At 50.2% G+C, this 19,735-nt stretch overlaps 1 protein-coding gene across 2 annotated transcripts in view; it reads left to right on the top strand.

Moving 5' to 3' along the window:
- LOC140403344 (pancreatic secretory granule membrane major glycoprotein GP2-like) overlaps nucleotides 1-19,735 on the top strand; it is a 126,357-nt gene that overhangs the window by 7,022 nt on the left and 99,600 nt on the right. For both annotated transcript variants that reach the window (XM_072491237.1, XM_072491238.1), the window contains exon 3: nucleotides 7,759-7,903. In XM_072491237.1, the coding sequence (XP_072347338.1) occupies nucleotides 7,759-7,903 (145 nt within the window). The remainder of the gene's footprint in view (nucleotides 1-7,758; nucleotides 7,904-19,735) is intronic.

Here is a 19,735-nt window from a genome sequence, read left to right as displayed (position 1 = left end):
TGAAAGAGAGAAGTTGTTTTTTGGAGAGGTTTTATTGAAGGGTGTGTATTTAGGAGGGAGTTCGGGACGAGAGGAAGGTGGAGAGACTGAGAGCTTTCGGGAAGACAGTTCCCAGCTTGGAATGTTGGGATGAGGTTGTGGCCTTCACTGATTGGGTGACGGGTGTGGATGATGTGATGGGGTGGATGGGTGACATTTGAGGCTCAGGCATCTGGATTATACAGCAAGAGGAGATAATGAGTGGTCTGGGATGATTTGATTTTGTGGATAATTGGGAAAGTTTGCACAATTACCTCAGTTCGAGAATTTGCCTGGGGAGGTGAGGCATTAGAAATAATTGAGGCACTGGAGAGAAGTGAGGCCCTGGAGGCAAGTGAGGCTTTGGAGGGAGGAGAGGTGCTGAAGGAATTTGAGGTAGTGGAGGGAGTTGAGACCCTGGAGGAATATTGGGCACTGGAGGGTGGTGAGCTGCTGGAGGGAAGCATGGCACTGGAGGGAGATGAGGAGCTGGGTGGAGGTGACATACAGGAGGTAGGTTGGGAGCAGGAGGGAGAACAAAGAACAGCCTGGACCAGGCCCTTCGGCCCACCAAGCCTGCACCAATCCAGATTCCTTATTTAGACCGACTACATATTGTCCAAATGATCTGTGGCCTCCATTCCCGCCTATTCAAGTGAATATCGAAATACATGGTTTTTTTTTTTAATTTAGTGTACCCAGTTCTTTTTTTTTCCCAATTAAGGGGCAATTTAGCGTGGCCAATCCACCTAGCCTGCACATCTTTGAGTTGCGGGGCGAAACCCACGCAAACACGGGGAGAATGTGCAAACTTCACACAGACAGTGACCACGTGCCAGGATCGAACCTGGGACCTCGGAGCCGTGAGGCAGCAGAGCTAACCCACTGCGCTACCGCGCTGCCTATATCGAAGTACATCTTAAATGTTACCATCGTGCCTGCGTCCACACCTCCACTGGCAACGCATTCCAGGCATCGACCACCCTTTCCCCGCACATCGCACATCGCCCCTGAACTGATCCCTTCTCACCTGGAACCTGTGCCCCCTGTCATTGAGTCTTCCAGCCTGGGACAAAGCTTCCGACTATTCACCCTGTCTATACCTCTCGATAGTTTGTTGACCTCAATCAGGTGTCTCCACAGCCTCTGTCTTTCCAACGAAAATAATCCGAGTTTATTCCTGATGGCACCTGATAGCTAATAGGCAACATTCTGGGTAAACCTTCTTTGCACCCTCTCCACAGGATCCACGTCCTTCTGGTAGTGTGGTGACCAGAATTGCACGCAATATCCCAAATGTGGCCTAACTAAAGTTTTATACAACTGTAACATCACCTGATAACTCTTGTACTCAAAGAAGGCCGATGAAGACAAGCATGCCATATCCTTTCTTGCCCATGTGATCCACCTGTATTGCCACTTTCATGGAACTATGGACCTGAATGCCCAGATCCCTCTGTATGTCAATGCTACTAAGGTTCTGCCATTTACTGTACAATTCACACTTGAATTTGATCTTCCAAAATGCATCACCTCGCATTTGTCCAGATTGAACTCTATCTGCCATTTCCCTGCCCAACTCTCCAATCTATCTGTATTACAAAGAACAAAGAACAAAGAAACGTACAGCACAGGAATAGGCCCTTCGGCCCTCCAAGCCCGTGCCGACCATGCTGCCCGACTAAACTACAATCTTCTACACTTCCTGGGTCCGTATCCCTCTATTCCCATCCTATTCATGTATTTGTCAAGATGCCCCTTAAATGTCACTATCGTCCCTGCTTCCACCACCTCCTCCGGTAGCGAGTTCCAGGCACTACACTACACTACACTCTGCGTAAAAAACTTGCCTCGTACATCTACTCTAAACCTTGCCCCTCTCACCTTAAACCTATGCCCCCTAGGACTTATCCACTCTGTCCATGCCCCTCATAATTTTGTATACCTCTATCAGGTCTCCCCTCAACCTCCTTCGTTCCTGTGAGAACAAACCGAGTTTATTCAACCGCTCCTCATAGCTAATGCCCTCCATACCAGGCAACATTCTGGTAAATCTCTTCTGCACCCTCTCTAAAGCCTCCACATCCTTCTGGTAGTGTGGCGACCAGAATTGAACACTATACTCCAAGTGTGGCCTAACTAAGATTCTATACAGCTGCAACATGACTTGCCAATTCTTATACTCAATGCCCCGGCCAATGAAGGCAAGCATGCCGTATGCCTTCTTGACTACCTTCTCAATGATCTGTGGACCTGTACTCCTAGATCTCTTTGACTTTCAATACTCTTGAGGGTTCTACCATTCACTGTATATTCCCTACCTGCATTAGACCTTCCAAAATGCATTACCTCACATTTGTCCGGATTAAACTCCATCTGCCATCTCTCCGCCCAAGTCTCCAAACAATCTAAATCCTGCTGTATCCTCCGACAGTCCTCATCGCTATCCGCAATTCCACCAACCTTTGTGTCGTCTGCAAACTTACTAATCAGACCAGTTATATTTTCCTCCAAATCATTTATATATACTCCAAAGAGCAAAGGTCCCAGCACTGATCCCTGTGGAACACCACTGGTCACAGCCCTCCAATTAGAAAAGCATCCTTCCATTGCTACTCTCTGCCTTCTATGGCCTAGCCAGTTCTGTATCCACCTTGCCAGCTCACCCCTGATCCCGTGTGACTTCACCTTTTGTACTAGTCTACCATGAGGGGCCTTGTCAAAGGCCTTACTGAAGTCCATATAGACAACATCCACTGCCCTACCTGCATCAATCATCTTAGTGACCTCCTCGAAAAACTCGATCAAGTTGGTGAGACACGACCTTCCCTTCACAAAACCGTGCTGCCTCTCACTAATACGTCTATTTGCTTCCAAATGGGAGTAGATCCTGTCTCGAAGAATTCTCTCCAGTAATTTCCCTACCACTGAAGTAAGGCTCACCGGCCTGTAGTTCCCGGGATTATCCTTGCTACCCTTCTTAAACAGAGGAACAACATTGGCTATTCTCCAGTCCTCCGGGACATCCCCTGAAGACAGCGAGGATCCAAAGATTTCTGTCAAGGCCTCAGCAATTTCCTCTCCAGCCTCCTTCAGTATTCTCGGGTAGATCCCATCAGGCCCTGGGGACTTATCTACCCAACACCTCTTCTTTTTGGATCTCAATGTGACCCAGGCTATCTACACACCCTTCTCCAGACTCAACATCTACTAATTTCTTCTCTTTGGTGAATACTGATGCAAAGTATTCATTTAGTACCTCACCCATTTCCTCTGGTTCCACACATAGATTCCCTTGCCTATCCTTCAGTGGGCCAACCCTTTCCCTGGCTACCCTCTTGCTTTTTATGTACGTGTAAAAATCCTTGGGATTTTCCTTAACCCTATTTGCTAATGACTTTTCGTGACCCCTTCTAGCCCTCCTGACTCCTTGCTTAAGTTCCTTCCTACTTTCCTTATATTCCACGCAGGCTTCGTCTGTTCCCAGCCTTTTAGCCCTGACAGCCTTTAGCCCTCCGGCCTATAATTACCAGGATTATCCCTGGTTCCATTACATGGATCAGAGGATTTACAGCGCAGAAGGAGGCCATTTGGCCCATCAAGTCTGCACCGGCCTTTGGAAAGATCACCGCACTTAAGCCCTCACTTCCACCCTATTCCCATAACCCAGAAACCCCTCCTAACCTTTTTGGACACTAAAGGCAATTTAGTGGCCAATCCACCTAACCTGCACATCTTTGGACTGTGGGAGGAAACCGGGGCACCCGGAGGAAACCCACACAGACACGTGTTTCCAAAGATGTGCAGGGTCCATTCTTAAGCAAAGGGGCAATATTGGCTATTCTCCAGCCATCGAAAAGGCTGAAGTCTGCAGGGAGTTGTGCGGTGGAGTTTGAAGGGTTTATTGCTGATTCAAGACTTCTGCACAGATGAGTTACTCCAAGATATGGGTGCGCTGGAGGGAGATGAGGAGCTGGAGGGAGGTGAGGCGCTGGAGGGAGGTGAGGAGCTGGAGGGAGGTGAGGAGCTGGAGGGAGGTGAGGAGCTGGAGGCAGGTGAGGTGTTGGAGGGAGGTGAGGTGTTGGAGGGAGGTGAGGAGCTGGAGGGCGGTGAGGTGTTTGAGGGAGGTGAGGTGTTGGAGGGAGGTAAGGTGTTGGAGGGAGGTGAGGTGTTGGAGGTGGGTGAGGAGCTGGAGGGAGGTGAGGTGTTGGAGGGAGGTGAGGTGTTGGAGGGAGGTGAGGAGCTGGAGGGAGGTAAGGCATTGGAGGGAGGTGAGGAGCTGGAGGGAGGTGAGGAGCTGGAGGGAGGTGAGATATTGTAGGGAGGTAAGGTGTTGGAGAGAGGTGAGGCGCTGGAGGGAGGAGAGGTGTTGGAGGGAGGTGACCAACTGGAGGGAGGTGAGGTATTGTAGGGAGGTGAGGTGTTCGAGGGAGGTGAGGTGCTGGAGGGAGGTGAGGTGTTGGAGGGAGGTGAGGTGTTGGAGGGAGGTGAGGTGTTGGAGGTGGGTGAGGAGCTGGAGGGAGGTGAGGTGTTGGATGGAGGTGACGTGTTGGAGGGAGGTGAGGTGTTGGAGGTGGGTGAGGAGCTGGAGGGAGGTGAGGTGTCGGAGGGAGGTGAGGTGTTGGAGGCAGGTGAGGAGCTGGAGGGAGGTAAGGCATTGGAGGGAGGTGAGGAGCTGGAGGGAGGTGAGGAGCTGGAGGGAGGTGAGGTATTGTAGGGAGGTAAGGTGTTGGAGAGAGGTGAGGCGCTGGAGGGAGGTGAGGTGTTGGAGGGAGGTGACCAACTGGAGGGAGGTGAGGTATTGTAGGGAGGTGAGGTGTTCGAGGGAGGTGAGGCGCTGGAGGGAGGTGAGGTGTTGGAGGGAGGTAAGGTGTTGGAGGTTGGTGAGGCGCTGGAGGGAGGTGAGGTGTTGGAGGGAGGTGAGGTGTTGGAGGGAGGTGAGGTGTTGGAGGTTGGTGAGGAGCTGGAGGGAGGTGAGGTGTTGGACGGAGGTGAGGTGTTGGAGGGAGGTGAGGTGTTGGAGGTGGGTGAGGAGCTGGAGGGAGGTGAGGTGTTGGAGGGAGGTGAGGTGTTGGAGGGAGGTGAGGAGCTGGAGGGAGGTAAGGCATTGGAGGGAGGTGAGGAGCTGGAGGGAGGTGAGGAGCTGGAGGGAGGTGAGGAATTGTAGGGAGGTAAGGTGTTGGAGAGAGGTGAGGCGCTGGAGGGAGGTGAGGTGTTGGAGGGAGGTGACCAACTGGAGGGAGGTGAGGTATTGTAGGGAGGTGAGGTGTTCGAGGGAGGTGAGGCGCTGGAGGGAGGTGAGGTGTTGGAGGGAGGTGACCAATTGGAGGGAGGTGAGGTATTGTAGGGAGGTGAGGTGTTGGAGGGAGGTGAGGTGTTGGAGGGAGGTGAGTAGCTGGAGGGAGGTGAGGAGCTGGAGGGAGGTGAGGTGTTGGAGGGAGGTAAGGTGTTGGAGGGAGCTGATGTGTTGGAGGTGGGTGAGGAGCTGGAGGGAGTTGAGGTGTTGGAGGGAGGTGAGGTGTTGGAGGGAGGTGAGGTGTTGGAGGGAGGTGAGGTGCTGGAGGGAAGTGAGGTGTTGGAGGTGGGTGAGGAGCTGGAGGGAGGTGAGGTGTTGGAGGTAGGTTAGTTGTTGGAGGAAGTTGAGGTTTTGGAGGGAGGTGAAGTGCTGGAGGCAAGTGAGGTGTTGGAGGGAGGTGAGGTGTTGGAGGGAAGTGTGGTGTTGGAGGTGGGTGAGGAGCTGGAGGGAGGTGAGGTGTTGGAGGGAGGTTAGGTGTTGGAGGAAGTTGAGGTTTTGGAGGGAGGTGAGGAGCTGGAGGGAGGTGAGGTGTTGGAGGGAGCTGAGGTGTTGGAGGGAGGTGAGGTGTTGGAGGGAGGTGAGCTGTTGGAGGTGGGTGAGGTGCTGGAGGGAAGTGAGGTGTTGGAGGTGGGTGATGAGCTGGAGGGAGCTGAGGTGTTGGAGGGAGCTGAGGTGTTGGAGGGAGTTGAGGTGTTGGAGGGAGGTGAGGTGTTGGAGGGAGCTGAGGTGTTGGAGGGAGTTGAGGTGTTGGAGGGAGGTGAGGTATTGGAGGTGGGTGAGGTGCTGGAGGGAGGTTAGGTGTTGGAGGGAGTTGAGGCAGTGGAAGGAGGAGCTCGAGGGAGGCAAGGTGGTGGAGGGGGTGAGGTCGTTCAGGAGACGTTTGAGGGGAGGGAGGGGTTCAGAGGGAGTGTTTTGGGAGGGAGGGTCTGGGTGGAGGGAGGGGTCGGCCGGAGAGTGCCACCCAAGAACCCTGGCAATGCCACCTTGTCCTTTCCCCGATCACCCTGGGAAATTCTCCTCCCCCCCATCCCCTCAGGAGTCATTACGTGTGCTCCATGCGTGTGTGGGCCAGGACTAACGGCACCCTGGCGAGGTATCCCGGTCACGGCCTTTCCCTGGGCACCGGGAGAATCCGGCATCTGGGCATTGAAATCAGCCAGTGGGGGTGAGATCCAGATCATGATGCCTGCCGAGGCTCGCTTGAATCTCACAAGACATTTTGACCGTTGCGTATTTCTGGAGATTCAACAGCCTCGTCCTGACACCAAGTCGCGTGCGATTGGCCACTAAATCTCACCCTCTGCTCCTCTGTCCACAGGTGCTGCCAGACCTGCTGAGTTTACCCAGCATCCTCTGTAATGAAAATTAATCTTTCTAACTCAACCTGGAGTAAACTCAATTAGCCAATCTCCGGTTTGCTCCCACAGACCCAAGTTGTGCCGGTTCGGTGGGATTAGGGGGACAGGGCCCTGGAGGGAGGGAGCTTTTGGCACGTTTACGAGTGCATTCCGGCGCTCACAGCGCTGAGAAAGACCACGCTATCGACCGGGACTCTGCTGTAATCCAGGGCCTCAGTGAGAACACCCCACCGAGGCCGAACTTAATCCCTTTTCCGACACGGAAGAACTCCGCTCGCCAGAACTCCTCAGTGTAAGAGGAGATCGCGACGTCATTTTAAAATGGAGGCCGATCTTTGGACCCTCTGAGTCGGCCCTGGACTGAGCTGCACTTGTCTAAGGATCCAAGGCGGGGAGGTTACATCCTAAAGCCTCGATAGATCAGGTGAGCTGCATATTCGACGGAGGTTAGCTGCCTCACTAATATGCTGACTTGACAAATACTCATCCTGCCCACAATGGGCGGGATGCAGATGGTGATGTTTCGCCAGATCCCGTTAGATCTTGTGAGGTTTTGTGAGCTGGGTAAATCCCGGAAGAGGCCTCTCCTGACATCTACCCTGTTTGTGTGGGACACGGGATCACAGCCGTGTCTGAGATCCGCTTTCACTGAGGAGAATCCCAGTGGATTTGGAATGATGTCAGCACATCCTGATCATTAGTCAGACCAATGGGCCAGGGATTAAATCCAGGGAAAGGGAGGCTGTGGATCCGACAGAGTGAAACATGGGGAATATCGGGAGATTCCCAGGGGAAGTGAGGTAAAGATCCTGGAAAGTATCGAGGAATCTTGGGTGGGAAATTTAGTGGAACAAGGAGTTGAGGTTTTCAGGTTGAAAGAATGAAAGGAGTCTGCAATTTGTTGGAGCTGGGGGTCGGGGGTGAGGGTGGGGGGTTCCGGGTACTGGTCTCGGGAAGGAGCAGAGATTCCCGCTTTCATTTCAGGGATTTGATAGCAGAGCAGTGGGTGAAAGGGAGGTTTTTAATGTTTCAATGGAGACGAGTCAGTGTGGAACATTTCCTAAACTTTATCTTTACAATCAACAGATTGCTGCCATTTCCTGTCTGCCGACCCGTGTGTGAATCACACAGTCCTGGAGCAGCCATGGAGGAGCACAAACTGTGCTAACACTGACTGTTCTAGTTTTCAATGTGACAACAACCTTCTCACTGGATGGTACAGATTCAACGGGTAAGTCCACGGGAAACTCAATTAAACTCATCAGTGAAACTTCAGAGAAACTGGGATCATTATTCGGAGCAATGGGGCTGGGAGTGAATCCTGGGAAAGGGAAGATGTAGAGCGGGACTCTCCACTCCCGCGCCGAAGTGGCCGCGCCGTTGTGATCGCCGTCGAGGTTCACGACGCCGCGAAACGGCCCCGATCCCGACCGATTCAGGCCCTGACAATGGGCCAGGATCGGGGCCGCGTCATCTACCCGCGCCAGGCCTTGTCGCCCGCGTAAAGGCGGCGCCGCATAACTGGCGTCACCCGCGCATGCGCGGTTGACGTTCTCTCTCAGTCCGCCCCGCAAGAAGATGGGGGATGGATCTTGCAGGGCTGCGGAAGGAAGGAGGTCCTCCTTCAGAGAGGACAGCACGACGATCGGTGGGCACCGATCGCGGGCCACCCCACATTTCAGGTACCCCCCGGTGCAGGATCCCCCCCCCCCCCCACCCCCACCACCCCGCAGGCCGACCCCCCAGCGTTCACGCACCGCTCACGACGGCAGCGACCAGGTGTGGACGGCGCCAGGGGGAACCCGCCGTTTTGGCCTGGCCGCTCGGCCAATCCGGGCCTGAGAATAGCGGGGGTGCCGGAGAATCGCCATTTTGGGTGTCTCCGGCGATTCTCCGGCCTGCGGCCCGCGAAACTCGACCAGGCCGTTCCCGCCGCTTGGGAGAATCGCGGGAGGGCGTCGGACCGGCGTCCCGAAAATTTTTGGCGGCCCAGGCGATTCTCCCAAGTGGCGGGAGTGGAGAATCTCGCCCGCAGATTCTACAGAGTGGGAAACATGGGGAATAATGGGAGATTCCCAGTAAGGTAGCACTGAGACAGAGAGGAAAGGCATTGCTGGGATGGGGGGAAATATTTGTGAACGTGGAAAGACTTAGGGTGCAGAACGAGGCCATTCGATCCATTGTATCCATGCTGGTTGACAAAGCAGAGCGCCCCCTTCTGGCTCTGTCAGACGGTTCACACCGCCCTGTGGGTGAAAAGATTCCTCCTCATCCCCCCATCAATCTGCCAACAATTATTTTCAATCTTTGCTCCTGGTTATTGACCTCTCTGCCAATTGAAACTGGTTCTTCCTAATCCACTCGCTCCAGATTCCTCCCCATTTTAGACATCACAATTAAGAAGAACAATACAAAGAAAATTACAGCACAGGAACAGGCCCTTCGGCCCTCCGAGCCTGCGCCGATCCAGATCCTTTATCTAAACCTGTCACCTATTTTCCAAGGATCTACTTCCCTCTGTTCCCCTCCCATTCATATATCTGTCTAGATGCATCTTAAATGATGCTATCGTGCCCGCCTCTACCACCTCCGCTGGCAAAGCGTTCCAGGCACCCACCACCCTCTGCGTAAAAAACTTGCCACGCACATCTCCCTTAAACTTTCCCCCTCTCACCTTGAAATCGTGACCCCTTGTAATTGACACCCCCACTCTTGGAAAAAGCTTGTTGCTATCCACCCTGCCCATACCTCTCATAATTTTGTAGACCTCAATCAGGTCCCCCCTCAACCTCCGTCTTTCCAATGAAAACAATCCTAATCTACTCAACCTTTCTTCATAGCTTGCACCCTCCATACCAGGCAACATCCTGGGGAACCTCCTCTGCACCCTCTCTAAAGCATCCACATCCTTCTGGTAATGTGGTGACCAGAACTGCACGCAGTATTCCAAATGTGGCCTAACCAAAGTCCTATACAACTGTAACGTGACCTGCCGACTCTTGTACTCAATACCCCGTCCGATGAAGGCAAGCATGCTGTATGCCTTCTTGACCACTCTATCGACCTGCGTTGCCACCTTCAGGGTACAATGGACCTGAACTCCCAGATCTCTCTGTACATCAATTTTCCCCAGGACTCTTCCATTGACCGTATAGTCCGCTCTTGAATTCGATCTTCCAAAATGCATCACCTCGCATTTGCCTGGATTGAACTCCATCTGCCATTTCTCTGCCCAACTCTCCAATCTATCTATATTTTGCTGTATTCTCTGACAGTCCTCCTCGCTATCTGCAACTCCACCAATCTTAGTATCATCTGCAAACTTGCTAATCAGACCACCTATACCTTCGTCCAGATCATTTATGGAAATGACAAACAACAGTGGTCCGAGCACGGATCCCTGTGGAACACCACTAGTCACCTTTCTCCATTTTGAGACACTCCCTTCCGCCACTACTCTCTGTCTCCTGTTGCCCAGCCAGTTCTTTATCCATCTAGCTAGTACACTCTGAACCCCATACAACTTCACTTATTCCATCAACCTGCCATGGGAAACTTTATCAAACGCCTTACTGAAGTCCATGTATATGACATCTACTGCCTTTCCCTCATCAATTAACTTTGTCACTTCCTCAAAGAATTCTATTAGGTTTGTAAGACATGACCTTCCCTGCACAAAACCATGTTGCCTAACACTGATAAGTCTATTTTCTTCCAAATGTGAATAGATCCTATACTCAGATTCTTCTCCAACAGTTTGCCTACCACTGACGTCAAGCTCACAGGTCTATAATTCCCTGGATTATCCCTGCTACCCTTCTTAAAGAAAGGGACACCATTAGCAATTCTCCAGTCCTCCGGGACCTCACCCGTGCTCAAGGATGCTGCAAAGATATCTGTTAAGGCCCCAGCTATTTTGTCCCTCGCTGCCCTCAGTAACCCGGGATAGATCCCATCCGGACCTGGGGACTTGTCCACCTAAATGCCTTTTAGAATGCCCAAAACTTCCCCCTTCCTTATGCCAACATGACCTAGAGTATCCTCAACATCCGTCATGCCCTTGGTGTTGGGTGGAGGTGTTGAGTTTGGGTAGGGTGCTCTTTCCAAGAGCTGGTGCAGATTCAAAGGGCCGAATGGCCTCCTTCTGCACTGCAAATTCAATGATAATCTATGATTAATCTAGGACAAAGGTTCGGCACAACATCGTGGGCCGAAGGGCCTGTTCTGTGCTGTATTTTCTATGTTCTATGTTCTATGCCCCACTCCTTGGTGAATACCGATGTAAAGTACTCATTAAGAATCTCACCCATTTCCTCTGACTCCACGCATAAATTCCCTCTTTTGTCTTTGAGTGGGCCAATCCTTTCTCTAGTTGCCGTGTTGCTCCTTATATAAATAAAATGCTTTGGGATTTTCCTTAACCCTGTTAGCCAAAGATATTTCATGACCCCTTTTAGCCCTCTTTATGGCGCGTTTGAGATTTGTCCTACTTTCCCGATATTCCTCCAAAGCTTCATCAGATTTAAGTCGCCTGGATCTTATGTATGCTTCCTTTTTCATCTTAGCTAGTCTCACAATTCCACCCGTCATCCATGGTTCCCTAATCCTGCCATTTGTATCCCTCATTTTCACAGGGACATGTCTGTCCTGCACTCTAATCAACCTTTCCTTAAAAGACTCCCACATTTCAAATGTGGATTTCCACTGAAACAGCTGCTCCCAATCCACATTCCCTTGCTCCTGCCGAATTTTGTTATACTTGGCCTTTCCCCAATTTAGCACTCTTCCTTTAGGACCACTCGCGTCTTTGTCCATGAATATTCTAAAATTTACTGAGTTGTGATCGCTATTCCCAAAGTAATCACCGACTGAAACTTCAACCACCTGGCCGGGATCATGCCCCAATACCAGGTCCAGTACGGCCCCTTCCCGAGTTGGACTATTTACATACTGCTCTAAAAAACTCTCCTGGATGCTTCTTACAAATTCTGCTCCATCTACGCCACCAACACTACATGTTGGGGAAGTTAACATCACGACCACCCTATTGCTCCTATATGTTTGTATAATCTGTCCACATATTTGTACCTCTACTTAACGCTCGCTTTTGGGAAGTCTGTAGTAAAGTCCCAACAATGTTACTGCACCCTTCCTATTTCTTAGCTCTACCCATATTGCCTCAGTGCTCGAATCCTCCATCGTGCCCTCCTTAACCACAGCTGTGATATCATCTCTGACCAGTAATGCAACTCCTCCACTCCTTTTAGCTCCCTCTCAATTCCTCCTGAAGCATCTATACCCTGGGATATTTAGTTGCCAGTCTTGCTCTTCCCTCAACCAAGTCTCCGTAATACCAATAACATCATATTCCCAGGTACTAATCCAAGCCCTAAGTTCATCTGCCTTACCTGCTACACTTCTCGCATTGAAACAATTGCACCTCAGACCACCTGTCCCTTTGCGTTCATCATCTCTTCCCTGTCTACTCTTCCCCTTAGTCACATTGAGTTTATTATCTAGTACCTTACTGGCTTTAGTTGCTGCCTCTTTACTGACCTCTAACTTCCTAATCTCATTCCCATCCCCCTGCCACATTAGTTTAAAACCTCCCCAACAGTGTTAGCAAAAGCACCCCCTAGGACATTGGTTCCACTCCTGCCCAGGTGTAGACCATCTGATTTGTAATGGTCCCACCGCCCCCAGAACCGGTTCCAATGTCCCAAAAATCTGAACCCCTCCCTCCTGCACCATCTCTCAAGCCACGTATTCATTCTGACTATTCTTGAATTTCTACTCTGACTGTCTCGTACCACTGGTAGCAATCCTGAGATTACTATCTTTGAGGTCCTACTTTTTAACTTATCTCCTAACTCCCTAAATTCTGATTGCAGGACCTCATCCCGTTTTTTACCTCTATCATTGGTGCCTATATGCACCATGACAACTGGCTGTTAACCCTCCCTCTTCAGTATGTCCTGCAGCCGATCTGAGACATCCCTGACCCGTGCACCCGGGAGGCAACATACCATTCGGGAGTCTCGTTTTCGACCACAGAATCGCCTGTCTACTCCCCTTACGATTGAATCCCCTATTACTATAGCCCTGCCAGTCTTTACCCCGCCCTTCTGTGCAGCAGAGCCAGCCACGCTGCCATGAGCCTGGCTACTACTGCCTTCCCCTGGTGAGTCATCTCCCCCAACAGTATCCAAAACGGTATACCTGTTTTGGAGGGAGATGATCGCAGGGGACACCTGCACTGCCTTCCTGCTCTTTCTCTGCCTTTTGAACACCCATTCCCTGTCTCCCTCACCAATCCTAATCTGCGGTGTGACCAACTCACTGAACGTGCTATCCACGACCTCCTCAGCATCGCGGATGCTCCAAAGTGAGTCCATCCACAGCTCCAGAGCCGTCATGCGGTCTAACAGGAGCTGCAGCTGGACACACTTCCCGCACATGAAGGAGTCAGGGGCATCGACCGCATCCCTGAACTCCCACATTGAGCACGAGGAGCATAACACGGGTCTGGGATCTCCTGCCATTTTTACACTTTACCTGAACTGATTACAAATATAATATCAAATAATGAATAAGCGAAAGGAATAAAGAGTTTACTTACCAATCACAATGCTTACCAACACACGAAGAGTTAAATTTCTCCCAGCTACTGCTAATTGGAGCACTTTCCCTACCAGCCAATCAGGTGACTGCTTTGCTGTGATGTCACTCTTCAAGGTAAGTTTTTAAAGTTTAAATCCCCCCTTAGCCTCTGTTGAAAGGTCAACAATTCCAGCCAATCCAATCTCTCCTCCTGACTACAGTTTCTCATTCATAATAATATAAAATACAATCTTTATTATTGTCACAAGTAGGCTGACACACTGCAATGGTGTTACTGTGAAAATCCCTGTGAAAATCCGGCACCTGTTCAGGTACTCAGAGGGAGAATTCAGAATGTCCAATTCACCGAACAGCACGTCTTTTGGGACGTGTGGGAGGAAACCGGAGCACCCGGAGGAAACCCACGCAGACACGGGGAGAACGTGCTGACTCCGCACAGACAGTGACCCAAGCGGGAATCGAAGCTGGGACCCTGGAGCTGTGAGGCGACAGTGCTAACCACTGTGCCACCGTGCTGCCCATGGCAATATCCTCATTAATAATCTCTGTACGTTCTCAAGTCTGATCGCATTCTTCCAAATGCTTCCGCTGGACTTTCCCCTGAATCCTAACGTGTTGGAGGCCGGTCCTGTTCTCTCCAGCACGACACCTGGGAGTCAGCGCCTTGTCTCCAAGGTTACAACAGAGACCGTGTCCCCGAGTGAAACTGCCGCCCTGCTGTCCTCTGTTAATGATGTCACTGCGGGGCCTCCTGCTGAACCTCCACTTTCACACCGAGGTTCAGTAACATGAGGCTCAACCGATCGAAGCCTTCAGCCCAACAGCAGTTCTTCATGGGCTACCCCTGTAGTTAAAAAGGAACCGTGCCAGTCCCGTGTTCATGGAGCTCGTGGTTCGTTATTTTATGTCCCTTTTGGACCGCCCTTTCTGCCAGGCCGATGGATGAGGAGCGGTAAGGACGGTTCTGATGTCAGATGTGTTCCGTTTTTGCAAACTCCTCACTCGTGGAGGGCGTCCCGTTGTCTGTCACCAGAACCTCAGGGATCCCACGGGTGCTGAGCGAGCACCCGAGCTTTTGTACCGTGGCCCTGGATGTCGTCGAGGCCATGTTGTACACGTTACGCTACTTTGAGTGAGCGTCCGCGATGGCAAGAAACATGGACCCCATGGAATGTCTGCGTGCATAGAACATAGAACATAGAACTGTACAGCACAGCACAGGCCCTTCGGCCCACAATGTTGTGCCGAACTAGTCTGAAACTAAGATCAAATCAACCTACTCCCAATCATTCTAGTGCACTCCATATGCCGATCCAATAACCGCTTGAAAGTTCCTAAAGTGTCCGAGTCCACCACCATAGCTGGGAGTGCATTCCACGCCCCAACCACTCTCTGAGTAAAGAACCTACCTCTGATATCCCTCCTATGTCTTCCACCATGAACCTTATAGTTATGCCCCCTTGTAACAGCTACATCCACCCGAGGAAATAGTCTCTGAACGTCCACTCTATCTATCCCCCTCATCATCTTATAAACCTCTATTAAGTCATCTCTCATCCTCCTTCGCTCCAATGAGAAAAGCCCTAGCTCCCTCAACCTTTCCTCATAAGACCTACCCTCCAATCCAGGCAGCATCCTGGTAAATCTCCTTTGCACCCTTTCCAATGCTTCCACATCCTTCCTATAATGAGGTGACCAGAACTGCACACAATACTCCAAATATGGTCTAACCAAGGTCTTGTACAGTTGCAGCAGAACCTCACGGCTCTTAAACTCAATCCCCCTGTTAATAAACGCTAACACACTTTCTTCACGGCTCTATCCACTTGGGTGGCAACTTTCAGAGATCTATGGACATGAACTTCGTGATCTCTCTGCTCCTCCACATTCTTCAGAACCCTGCCGTTAACCCTGTAATCCGCATCCATATTTGTCCGACCAAAATGAATCACCTCACACTTATCAGGGTTAAACTCCATCTGCCACTTTTCAGCCCAGCTCTGCATCCTATCAATGTCTCTCTGCAGCCTACAACAGCCCTCCACCTCATCCACTACTCCACCAATCTTGGTGTCATCAGCAAATTCCTTCAACTCCATCATCCAAGTCATTGATAAAAATCACAAATAGCAGAGGACCCAGCACTGATCCCTGTGGTACACCGCTGGTAACTGGGCTCCAGGATGGAAATTTACCATCTACCACCACCCTCTGTCTTCTCGGTGATAGCCAGTTACTGATCCAATCAACCAAATTTCCCTCTATGCCATGCCTCCTTGCTGCATGAGCCGACCATGGGGCACCTTATCAAACGCCGTACTAAAATCCATGTGTACGACATCAACTGCTCGACCTTCATCTACACACTTAGTTACCTCCTCAAAGAATACAATCAAACTTGTGAGGCAAGACTTACCCCTCACAAATCCGTGCTGACTATCCTGGATTGAGCTGTATCTTTCCAAATGATCATAAATCCTATCCCTCAGGACCATTTCCAATAATTTACCTGTGACCGAAGTGAGACTAACCAGCCTATAATTCCCAGGGTTATACCTATTCCCTTTCTTGAACAAGGGACAACATTCGCCTCTCTCCATTCTTCTGGCAGTTCACCAGAACATAAAGATCAAAGCCAAAGGCTCTGCAATTTAGCGTAGCCAATCCACCTAACCTGCACATCTTTGGGCTGTGGGAGGAAACCGGAGCACCCGGAGGAAACCCACGCACACACGGGGAGAATGGGCAAACTCCACAGGCAGGAATTGTCCCTGGCGCTGTGAGGCAGCAGTGCTAACTGTGCCACCGTGCTGCCCTTAATCAAACTGGACTCAGCCTGAACAAATCTGTCCTGACGCCCTTTGATTAATTTATGTCTTCCTAGACGATGATTTATATCATTTCACACAATTATTTCCCATAATTTAACCACCACAGACGTTAGGCGGAGTGGTCTGTAATTAGTCACACTGGTCTCTCCATCCTGTTTTTATCAATGTTATTAGACCATAAGACCATAAGATATAGGAGCAGAATTAAGCCCATCAGGTCTGCTCCATCATTCAATCATGGCTGATATATTCTCATCCCCATTCTCCTGCCTTCTCCCCATAACCCCTGATCCCCTTACTGATCAAAAACCTATCTATCTCTGTCTTAAAGACGCTCAGTGATTTGGCCTCCACAGCCTTCTGCGGCAAAGAGTTCCACAGATTCACCACCCTCTGGCTGAAGAAATTCCTCCTCATCTCAGTTTTAAAGGATCGTCCCTTTAGTCTGAGATTGTGTCCTCTGGTTCTAGTTTTTCCTACAAGTCATTTCCTACAAGAAATGGCAAGTCATGTTGCAGCTGTATAGAACCTTAGTTAGGCCACACTTGGAGTATAGTGTTCAATTCTGGTTGCCACACTACCAGAAGGCTTTAGAGAGGGTGCAGAAGAGAATTACCAGAATGTTGCCTGGTATGGAGGGCATTAGCTATGAGGAGCGGTTGAATCAACTCGGTTTGTTCTCACTGGAACGAAGGAGGTTGAGGGGCAACCTGATAGAGGTCTACAAAATTATGAGGGGCATAGACAGAGTGGATAGTCAGAGGCTTTTCCCCAGGGTAGAGGGGTCAATTACTAGGGGGCATAGGTTTAAGGTGCGAGGGGCAAGGTTTCGAGGAGATGTACGAGGCAAGTTTTTTACACAGAGGGTATTGGGTGCCTGGAACTCGCTGCTGGAGTAGGTGGTGGAAGCAGGGACGATAGTAACATTTAAGGGGCATCTTGACAAATACATGAATAGGATGGGAATAGAGGGATACGGACCTAGGAATGTGGAAGATTTTAGTTTAGACGAGCAGCAGGGTCAGCACAGGCTTGGAGGGCCGAAGGGCCTGTTCCTGTGCTGTCCTTTTCTTTGTTCTTTGTTCTAAGTGGAAACATCCTCTCCACATCCACTCTATCCGGGCCTCGCAGTATCCTGTAAGTTTCAATAAGATCCACCCTCGTCATCCTAAACTCCAACAGACCCAGAGTCCTCAACCGTTCCTCATACGACAAGCTCTTCATTCCTGGGATCATTCTTGTGAAGCTCCTCTAGACCCTTTCCAAGGCCAGCACATCCTTCCTTGGGTACGGGGCCCAGAACTGCTCCCAATACTCCAAATGGGGTCTGACCAGAGCCTTTTCCAGCCTCACAAGTACAACCCTGCTCTTGTATTGTAGCCCTCTGGCCATGAATGCTAACATTGCATTTGCCTTCCTAACTGCCGACTGAATCTGCACGTTAACCTTAAGAGAATCTTGAACAAGGACTCCCAAGTCCCTTTGTGCTTCCTCAGCATTTCCCCATTTAGAAAATAGTCTATGCCTCCATTCCTCCTTTCAAAACGCAGAACCTGACACTTTTCCACATTGTATTCCATCTGCCACTTCTTTGCCCACTCTCCTAGCCTGTCCAAATCCTTCTGCAGCCCCCCCCCCCCCCCCCCCCCGCTTCCTCATTCTACAGATCTTTGTATCATCTACAAACGTAGCAACAGTACCTTCAGTTCCTTCCTCCAGATCATTAATGTATATTGTGAAAAGTTGTGGTCCCAGCACAGACCCCTGAGGCACATAACTAGATACCGGTTGCCATCCTGAAAAAGACCCCTTTATCCCCACTCTCTGCATTCTGCCAGTCAGCCAATCCTCTATCCATGCCAGTCTCTCGCCCTGAAAACCATGGCACCTTAACTTATTTAACAGACTCCTCTATGGCACCTATGGGCAGCACGGTAGCATTGTGGATAGCACAACTGCTTCACAGCTCCAGGGTCCCAGGTTCGATTCCGGCTTGAGTCACTGTCTGTGCGGAGTCTGCACATCCTCCCCGTGTGTGCGAGGGTTTCCTCCGGGTGCTCCGGTTTCCTCCCACAGTCCAAAGATGTGCAGGTTAGGTAGATTGGCCATGATAAATTGCCCTTAGTGTCCAAAATTGCCCTTTGTGTTGGGTGGGGTTACTGGGTTACGGGGATAGGGTGGAGGTGTTGACCTTGGGTAGGGTGCTCTTTCCAAGAGCTGGTGCAGACTTGATGGGCCGAATGGCCTCCTTCTGCACTGTAAATTCTATGATTGTCAACGACCTTCTGGAAATCTAAATAGACCATGTCCACTGGTTCTCCTTTCTCTATCTTCCTTGTTATTCTCAAAGAACCCTAACAGATTTGTCAGACATGATCTCCCTTTGACGAAGCCATGCTGACTCAGTCCTATTTTACCATGCACTTCCAAGTACTCCGCAATCTCATCTTTAATAATGGACTCTCAAATCTTACTTATGACCGAAGTCAGGGTAACCGGCCTATAATTTCCCATCTTCTGCCTCCCTCCCTTCTTAAACAGGGGTGTTACATTAGCCACTTTCCAGTCCTCTGGGACCCTCCCTGCCTCCAGTGATTCCTGAAAGATCGTCACTAATGCCTCCACAATCTCCTCCGCTATCTCCTTTAGAACGCTGGGGTGTAGTCCATCCGGTCCAGGTGGTTTATCCACCTTCAGACCTTTCAGTTTCCCCAGAACCTTCTCCTTAGTGATGGCCACTACACTCACCCCTGCCCCCTGGTTCGCCTGGAGTTCGGGCATCCCACTGGTGTCTACCACTGTGGAGACTGATGCAAAACTATTCAGTTTGTCTGCCATTTCTTTGTTTTATTATGGGCCAGGGTTCAGAGAACCCCAAAGTGTATCATGGAGTTCACCTGACCCACAACTTTTACTAGATTGTGGTATGGGGAGCACACGGCTCACTTTACAGATGTGGGACAGCAGAACATGGACCAGTGGTTTTTAAAACAAAACAATGTTTATTCTATGAACTCAAGTTAACCTTTCTACAACAAACAGTGAACATCTTAGCAACCAGTAAATCAAATACACCCCCCCAAAGAATACAACACTAAATAACCTGTATGCTGCCCTTTTACCATCCAAAAGACTTAGCAAACCTCCAAACAGGAGCACATCAGGGTTTACATTCAAGACTGAAAACATGTATACTTCTTCTGAATTCACCAAATGATCCATAGATAGTCTTTGGATGGCAGAGATCAACAGCAGTGCAGCTCACAGACACACCCAAGCTTTCTCCAACTGAAACCCAAAAAGCAGAAGTAGAGCTTAGCCCCACCCACACTCTGACATCACTGCAGTAACATGAGCAGCTCCATTTCTTAAAGGTACATTTCTTAAACACCCATTTCTTAAAGGGTACTCTCACATGACAGTTTCCTATTATTCTCCAGCCTCATTTTCCAGTTATATGTTCATTCTTGCCTCTCCCTTAACTTTTATATATTGAAAGAAACTCTTGCAATCTTCTTTTATATTACTAGCTAGCTTGCACTCATATTTCATCTTCGCCCCCCCCTTACTGCTTTTTTAGTTGTCCTCTGCTCACTTTTAAAGGCTTCCCA

Source organism: Scyliorhinus torazame, chromosome 27 (genome assembly GCF_047496885.1).
Source record: "Scyliorhinus torazame isolate Kashiwa2021f chromosome 27, sScyTor2.1, whole genome shotgun sequence".
NCBI classification, from domain to species: domain Eukaryota; kingdom Metazoa; phylum Chordata; class Chondrichthyes; order Carcharhiniformes; family Scyliorhinidae; genus Scyliorhinus; species Scyliorhinus torazame.
This window is presented reverse-complemented; position numbering and strand designations above follow the sequence as displayed.